This window comes from Salvia splendens, chromosome 12 (genome assembly GCF_004379255.2).
Source record: "Salvia splendens isolate huo1 chromosome 12, SspV2, whole genome shotgun sequence".
NCBI lineage: Eukaryota > Viridiplantae > Streptophyta > Magnoliopsida > Lamiales > Lamiaceae > Salvia > Salvia splendens.
The window spans coordinates 2,782,778-2,791,593 of record NC_056043.1 but is presented as its reverse complement, the minus strand read 5'-3'; the positions used below and the strand labels follow the sequence as shown (position 1 = coordinate 2,791,593).

Sequence of the window (8,816 nt, the reverse complement as noted above, 5' to 3'; positions counted from 1 at the left end):
AAATTCTAGCTAGCCATGCTCTCTTTTCAACTCTCTCTCTCTCTCTCTCTCTCTCTCTCTCTTACTCTCACTCACATACACACATATACACACACATAAGCAACAATTGTGGCAATCACATTAGATGTTAATTATGCTAATCTTCATTGGTAATAATACATGGTGAGAAAACCGTAAACCGTCTTCATTCATCACTTCTCACCATTTTTTTGAAGTAATGTTTTTAATTTTATTTTAAAACTGATAACGTAAAACTACTAATAAAAAGTGAAGTTTTGAATCAATTAAAAACTCGAGGGACGATCTTAGCAATTCTTAGTAAAAGTGATAATAAAATCGCAAAAAAGAGCACAAAAATATGTAATTTATCATGAATCATGATATTAAATTACGAATAAACAAAAAATAGTTTTAAATAATAGTAGTAATATTAAAAATCCAATCCCAACATGTCCGTGGTTAAACACATTGTCCATCCACGCTAGGCCCAAGTAAAATGGTGCACCAAAAAATTATGTGAAGCCCACGAAAATAATTTCATAGATTAATTAGTTATGTGACGCCCAACAAAAATAATTTCCGGGATTAATTTAACTGCTTCAACAAAAATAATACTACTGTATTATAACACTTCGGAATAGAATCATTAATAGTATATTTTTTTATTTGATTTTATAGATGATTTGAACAGCTTACTTAGGTAATTTAGACTTTCTTTAAGATCCTAATCTCTTAGGTAATCTCACCAATCACCATCATTAATTTATTCTTCTTTTCACTCAGATAAAAGAGTATAATCATCTCATTATTGTTGTGAAATCTTATCCTTTTTTTGGAGTGAAAACAATGGATAGGAGAGAATAATCTTTTTTTACTAAATAAGGATGAAAAAGAAAATTTCAGCACAATATTTTTTTATTAATATGCAAGTTTCTGAAATTCAAATTCAGTCTGCTGCTTCATGTACAAGAGACAGCACTTGATTGGTTGGAATCGTTTTATATTACATAAGTGAATTTTCGGACGACTTTTATGTTTGATTATATCTTTTCAATTTTGTGTCACGAATTTATTTTATTTTTCAATGCCTTCTCTAAATTTCTATTGAAAGTCAATAGTTTCACTTTCACCCAATAGAGTGATTATGTGGATATGATTATATTAGTATGTACTATATCTGATTTATTAAAAATAAAATAATTTTTTTTAATTGTCCCATTAAAAATAAAATATTTTTAAAAATAGAAACAACATTATTTCTATTTTTTCATCTTTCTTACTTTATTCTCTTCTCTTTTACTCATAAAACAACACTACATAAAATTTCATGCCAAAAAACAAAAATGTTTCATTTCTAATAGGACGGAGGGAGTATTGGATAGGTAGAGAAGTGAACACCGTCCTAATAATTATTAGGAGCAAAAACAGTACCGAACTCGTTTCTTTATTTTCTTGCAAATAATTTCATCAGAATTAATAATGCAAAACTGAAATATTACCAAGTATTTTGTCCTATAATCCTTTCTTGAATGTTGTGTTTAAATAAATACTACTATCTCCACACAAAAAACATTTTTATGTCACTATGAAAAAGCACTAAAAATATTTTAATGCAATTAAAGATGTTAATTTGTAGTTTTAAATATACCACCAATATTTTTAAAAATGTTTTCATTCTTGGTGTCCCAACTAAAAGTAGGAACATAAATGAAAGCGTCTTAGTAAAATAAAAAATTAAGATAATTTGTCCTTAAATTAGGAATTATTTATTTTGCATTATGGTTATTTAAAAAAAATTAACATATATAAGTAATTGCATTTCTATTTTTTATCATGAAAAATAAATTCTTTTAGCGTGCAGTTCATCCATAAAAATAAGAAACATTCGCATTTGGAGTAATTACTTTAAAGTGTACATCATTTTCACTTTTTAAGACCTTTTGACTATTTTTTTCACTCATAATATTTCAATTATTTTTGTAAAATATACTATTATTTTCAATTTTTATTGTACTAAAAATTTGGACCCTACTTATCTAGTGGTACTACGTAGTAGTAGTAAATATTCTAAAGTGAAACATGCCAAATTCTTTTTCGTAACCACTGCCAATTATTGTATCTATATATTGACATAAGGAGCACGCAATTGAAATTTTATACTAACAAACTTTCCACGTAAAATAAGTGTAATTGAAGGACTATTCTAGAACCTAAACACAATGCAGCATATGACTTTGACTATATTCAAATTTTAACATCATTTTCATTAGGTTTTTTTCATAATTTTGGTCTCAAGAGGAAGCCAATCTATGACCAATCAATTCGATATGACTTTGACTATCTTCAAATTCAAACACCAGAAAATTCTAACTTATTTTTTGTCCCTTATCTTCTTCTTGTCATATACATAATCATTCATAAATCCTCTAAGAAAAAAGCAGAAAATAGTAGAGATTAAAAAAAATGGCATGTTATGTTCCTTTTAACAGCAGGAATTTGGACATAAGCTTCTTCATATTTAGACCAACAATTGTTTGCGCAGATTCTCTTATTCATGCTCTGAAGCAGTTTTCTTCATACACTGACGGCCTTGGCCGTGTTCATAGTTCTATATTTACTAGTATTCATGGGAGCATGGTAAGCCCGACCCGACAAATGGTCTCGATTTCTCTGTTACATTTTCACGTGTATATTGATGATGTCATTTGATTTAGTTGTGTTGTGTGCAGAATGTATGGTGAGGGGCTTGGATGAAGAGGAGTGATGAGAACAAGCAACTCCTAATTGCAGCCCTTGTAAGTAAATTTCAAACCTATTTAATTCATGATAGTTTTTTTTGTGAAACTTGAGATCATAAAATTGTGTGTTGTTGTTGTGAGTGTTGTGGGACAATATTGCGGTTTGCAGATTAGGTTCATCCCTGTAGTAATCGGATGAATGGAGTTGTGACATGAAAGCGTAGGAACTCAACGGGATTCCCTTCTTTAGTTTGTCTGATTCGAGGGGAAAAAGGGTCCTTTGGATTATTAGCATCCTGCATAGTAAAAAAAAACTCCATTCTATTTTTTCTGATGATGCTTTTGAAAAATGAACTTCATTGGTTGATTCAGAACACCTCTTCCTTGATCTTGATAGTATCTATGGGTACTTTCCAAGTTAGAACAAAGGGGGAATCACTCAATTTCCTGGATTCTAATTCTATTTTATATATAGAATTGTTCAATGCGGATCCATAAAATGAAACTTATAGGGTTGCATATCTAGATATTATGTAGAATTATCTAGAAATGAGGGTGAAAATATCTAGATATTTTGTTAGAATTAACTAGAGATAGAATTCTCTAGAATATAGATATTTAAAATATAAAAGAATTAAGTAGGAGAAATATCTAGATATTTTTAGTAGAGTTCCTAGAAAGTAGTAAAATATCTAGATTTTTATAGAGAAAAATCTAGATATAAAATATTAAAGAATCTAGTAGAGAATTCTAGAATAGGAAATGAAAGCCTATAAATATGGCATAGTTGTACCATTTTCACAAGTTGAAGAGTTTGAAAAATAAAGTGTCCTTAGTTTTCCCATATTACCTCTCCTAACCATTTCCCATATATTCCACTCATTCTCCTCTCAAATATTTCCTCCAAACTAAATTACTCATCCAATATATATCTTATATATCCCAACAGAGGAACGAGGCGAGAGCTAGGTTGAAGGTTTATATATAGGGTAGTTTCAGCCCAAATATTTTGGGAAGATTCTGATTTTGCGTTTTAAATTTTCATGATTGAGGAGTACATGGAATGGAACTATGGAAAGTAGCTTTTTTCGAAGCTTTGGAAGTTTATTTATGGAAAAAATAAACGGTTGTGGATATTGTATAATCTGATTATTTGTTGCGTATAGATTATGACGAACGGTTTTGTTAGATTGGATTTAGTAATGTTGTCATTACTATATAAGAAAATAAAGATACATTATTTGATTGAAATCCACTTTTTTTGCTGGACCGAGGTTGCAGATTAAGGCCGAACCATTGCTCGTATTTGATTGAAATCCACTTTTTTTGCTGGACCGGGCTTGCAGATTAAGGCCGAATTTGATTGAAATCCACTTTTTTGGTGGACCGGGCTTGTAGATTAAGGCCGAAAGTCTCCCAGCGGGTGATGTTCCCATTGTCATTTCCATTGCTCGTATTTGAACCATTGCTCGTATTTGATTGAAATCCACTTTTTTTGCTGGACCGGGCTTGCAGATTAAGGCCGAAAGTCTCCTAGCGAGTGATGTTCTATGTTCTCACTGTCATTTCCATTACTCGTATTTGAACCATTGCTCGTATTTGATTGAAATCTACTTTTTTGCTGGACCGGGCCTACAGATAAAGGCCGGAAGTCTGCTCGTATTTGATTGAAATCCTCTTTTTTTGCTGGACCGGGCTTGCAGATTAAGGCCGAAAGTCTCCCAGCGGGTGATGTTCTATGTTCTCACTGTCATTTCCATTGGTCGTATTTGATTGAAATCTACTTTTTTGTCTTCTCGTATTTGATTGAAATCCACTTTTTTGCTGGACCGGGCTTGCAGATTAAGGCCGAAAGTCTCCCAGCGGGTGATGTTCTATGTTCTCACTGTCATTTCCATTGCTCGTATTTGAACCATTGCTCGTATTTGATTGAAATCCACTTTTTTTGCTGGATCGGGCTTGCAGATTAAGGCCGAAAGTCTCACAGCGGGTGATGTTCTCACTGTCATTTCCATTGCTCGGTTCTCACTGTCATTTCCATTGCTCGTATTTGATTGAAATCCAATCATGCTCGTATATTCACATATCACTCACCAACGAATCATCCACAACCTCACACATACACATACATAAATGCATATCCACATACTTTCTAATGCAAAACATCAATCCCAACCGATTAATTTTTAGATCTATGATTTCTACACTCACTATATGCATGAGGGAATCAAGAAACATGGGTTCAATGGAAGGGATAAGAAAGAGGATTCAAAAATACCTTTCTTGTTCAAAAATAATCGGTAGGAAAGATAATTGATGCGATTCTTCGAATCTTGAATTTCCAACTCCAAATTGATGCAAGAACAAAGGATTGGTGAAGAATTGGTGGAGAGGGAGAGGGAGGGAGAAGAAATCGTGTGGGAGAGAGGAAAGGAAGAGAGCGGCGTGAATAATGGTTCTAGGGTTAGGGCTTGGCTTATTTATTCTCTAGGTTTAATCCCACACTTAAATAAAATAATTAAATTGTGGGGGAATAAAATAAAATCCCACAATTAAAAATGAAAGTAGGCGTGTGGAATGGGAGAGATCAAGGAAAAAAATACTTAAATCCTCAAATCAAATAGGAATAGGATTTAAATTTGGTAAGATATGGTAAGATTTAATTGGATTTTTAATCTATGAAGGAGACAAACAAGATACCAATTAAATCCACAAAATAATTCCTTCTCCTAATTACTAGGAGATTTTGAAAATCTCAAGGGATGGCATAATTTGGTTTGGATTTAATTTGGATAAATATCCCAAAGCAATTAATTAAATCTAAGAAAGAAGGTATTATTTCGAATAAATAGGAGGGCCGAAAATTTCAAATAAAATTGCTAGAATGATTATGCATGATCCCACTTAATTTAATTCACACATTGGAAGCTTAATCACATTAACTCGCATAACCCACAACAACTAATTTCACATAATTAACTCAAACGCATAGAGACTCAATTTCCACAAAAGAAATTCTTACTCAACATCCACATTAATAGAAATAGAAGTCGCAAAATTTCGGGGGTGCTACAGAATTTCTCGTTTAGTCGTTATATTCGCATCTGCACGACATTTGTATTTAATACAGTGAAAAGGATTGTTCGAATTTTCAAATTCATGTAACTATATGCCGTACCCACGAATCCAGAATCCTAGATCCGCCATATAAGCTTGCTAGAGCTCAAATATTTTGGGAAGAATCTTATTTTGCGTTTTCATTATGAAAATTTCGTGGTTGAGAATCACATGCATGGAAGTAACTTTTGTTTCAATTATTGAAATTAATTTTGATTTTTCAGGTGGATTCTATCTAATAGCGATATATTCCTTATTTATAACATTAAGATTAACTTAATCAATTGTGACAAATTTATTTGAATCCATCTCTTATGAATGACGCTACCAAAACAAATAAAATTTTGAAACTTTATAAATATGGAAGGAAATCGACTATATTCAACAAGAATCTTTCCATGCTTAGTAGAGTATTTATTGTAGTCGATTGTTTTTAATGCCGCTGAGTTATAATCATCCATACATCTAAGAATTGAAGAAACGATAATTACCGATACAATCAGATTAATTGGATTACTAGTATTAAATAGATCCCTCAACAAATCTAAGAATTGATGAAACGATAATTAACAGTACTAATACAATATGTTTAATTCGTTTAGTCTAAATAGACCAATAAAGTTTTGCCAAATTCATTAAAAATGATAAGTACTAGTATTTCATTGACATATGGAAACCCTAACATTCAAACTAAAAGAGGTCACATGATCGCCGGAGCTTTGCAGAGGGGGCAGAAGTTCTGGCCGTCGACGAGCCACCGCCTTATGCAGTCGGGATGAAACTCGTGGCTGCAATCCAAAGTAGTCACCGATCCACGGTACAGTTTGTCGAGACATATGCAACAAACTTCTTCTTCATGTTGATCCGTATCGTCGCAGCAGCGACGTGTCTTGAAACCGGAGAGAACGTCGCCTTGGGACGGATGGCGGGAGGGGGGCGGCGTTGGATTTGGGAAGACAGGAACAAAGTAATTAGAATATTGGGCATGGAGTTCAGCAGCAGGCAAGGCCACAATAACTTCTCCCATGCTTGATGGCCACCATATAGTCGTACTACTTTCTTCAGATTCTAGACCATCTGTCTCTGTCTCGTCCATCGCCTTCGATCTTTGGAGAAATTTGAGAATTTAGAAGTATGAGGAATGAGGCGAGAGGTTTAGGTTTAATTAGCATAAATAGTGCCAAGAATCTGGATATTGAGTTTTGATTATGGAAATTTGTGAGTTTTGAGAAGTATACTATATGGAAATTTTGAGTTTTGATTATGGAAATTTTTAAAAAATAACAGAATACGAGATAATCATAATCTTGTGCGGGAATGAGTATGGTAAGGAATCGGAGTCCTACGTGATTTGATGTTTAGAGTTGTGTTAGTGGAGTAGTATCTAAGAATATATTTACGAGATAATTATATTTTGCTTATTTCCCAAAAATAATTTGCTTCTTTTCGTATCGTGCAACAATTGAGATGTGGTTGAATTTGCTGACATTATTAGATTTTGATTTGTTAACTCCGAATACTTAAAATTAATGGTTGCCATTGTTGTTGCATTATATTTTTATTAGACCCGACCCCAATACGATATCAAAATAATTATTTGAGAGAAAGAGGCGTGAATTTGTAGAGAGAAAAAGAGAACAATCATAGTTGAAGTGCTAAGGATTAATTAATCCAGGTTGAGAGAATGAGATTAATAATTTAATTTTTCATTATGTTTATTATTATTATTAATAATAATAAAAAGACTCCACACATATTTATAATATGTGTAATACAAAAAGATCTATAAACTAGGAAAGCAAATAAAATCTTAATCACTAGGGAAAGTAAATCAAAACATAATAACTAAATAATAAAACATAAAATAAGCTAATTAATTATACGGAGAGATTATCAGGTCCCTATCAACGTGTCCTGAAACCAGAGAGAACGTCGTCTTGGGGTGAATCCACATGGTCGTTGGATGGGATGGTGTTGTTAACGGCCCAGACGCGGATATGCAAGCCGTAGCAATTGGGATGAAAGGAAGAGAAGCCCTGATGAGGAGTGATGCCAAAAGGCAAGACCTCAACGGTAATTCCTTCATGTTGGGCTAATTCATTAAACCACGTCGTTGCGCTTTGATACTCCTCCGTGGTCCATGGCCACCACAGAATTGCTTGTGATAGAAGAGCGCGTGTCGCTGTTTGTGTCGCTTCCATCGCCTTTGATCTTTGGGAGAAATTATTTGAGAGGGAGTTTTGAAGAGTATGAGGAATGAGGCCAAAGGTTGAAGGTTATATATATATATATAAGGTATCTGATTAATTATGGAAATTTTCCTTATTAATACAAAATTAACGGTTGTGACCATGTGAGTGAACGAGTACGGCAAGGGTCCGAATCTTGCGAATGCTGATGTGGCGGAGGCGGGTGATGATTTGCTGATTAGATTTGCGTCGGTGATGATGACTATTGGGTTTGGATTAGCCGATATTTGCTTATTTATAATATTAAAAATAATTTAAACAAAAGATAAACTTAGTTTTTCGGTTTGAATTGGATTTAATAATGTCTGCTATACGACTATACACCCATAGTTTCCTTCTTTATACTGTTAATATTAATATAATCAAAACATAAACTTGTATTTCAAGGGCATGTTGTAATTTACTCTTCTACGAATTTAGAAATGAAAATTATAAAAATTTATTCATAATTGCATTAATTTTATTAAAAATTACTACTAAAAAATCTTTTATGTTCTTTTAATAATCTTATAATTTATTCAAATATTAGAGTTATTTTTTTATTCCCATGAAACATAAAAACTGCATAACAATTAGTAATAAATCAGAAATAGAAGTGTGGCATAACCAGAATTTTGACATAAAAGAAAGACTAGCTCTACTAGTATTAATAGTTGCAGGGTATTTTTTTCAATGTTAGCATTGTCGGAAGCAGTTATGGTCTTATGGAGAT

At 32.7% G+C, this 8,816-nt stretch overlaps 1 protein-coding gene and 1 long non-coding RNA gene across 3 annotated transcripts; one reads left to right on the top strand and one right to left on the bottom strand.

The window, feature by feature from the left end:
* The first annotated feature begins 2,547 nt into the window (after window positions 1–2,547).
* On the top strand, window positions 2,548–4,845 carry LOC121758516. Of its 2 annotated transcripts, XR_006041492.1 has the most exons (5): window positions 2,548–2,637; window positions 2,730–2,795; window positions 4,020–4,466; window positions 4,580–4,604; window positions 4,704–4,835. It is a non-coding gene; the product is annotated as an uncharacterized LOC121758516 (long non-coding RNA). The 2 variants fall into 2 exon arrangements; XR_006041493.1 differs by lacking the exon at window positions 4,580–4,604 and having other exon boundaries at window positions 4,704–4,845.
* Window positions 4,846–6,555: 1,710 nt separating this feature from the next.
* Window positions 6,556–6,951, bottom strand: LOC121759183 (probable E3 ubiquitin-protein ligase RHG1A). Its single transcript, XM_042154684.1, has one exon. It carries the CDS (start codon window positions 6,949–6,951, stop codon window positions 6,556–6,558), a length of 396 nt encoding a protein of 131 aa, XP_042010618.1.
* Window positions 6,952–8,816: the final 1,865 nt, after the last annotated feature.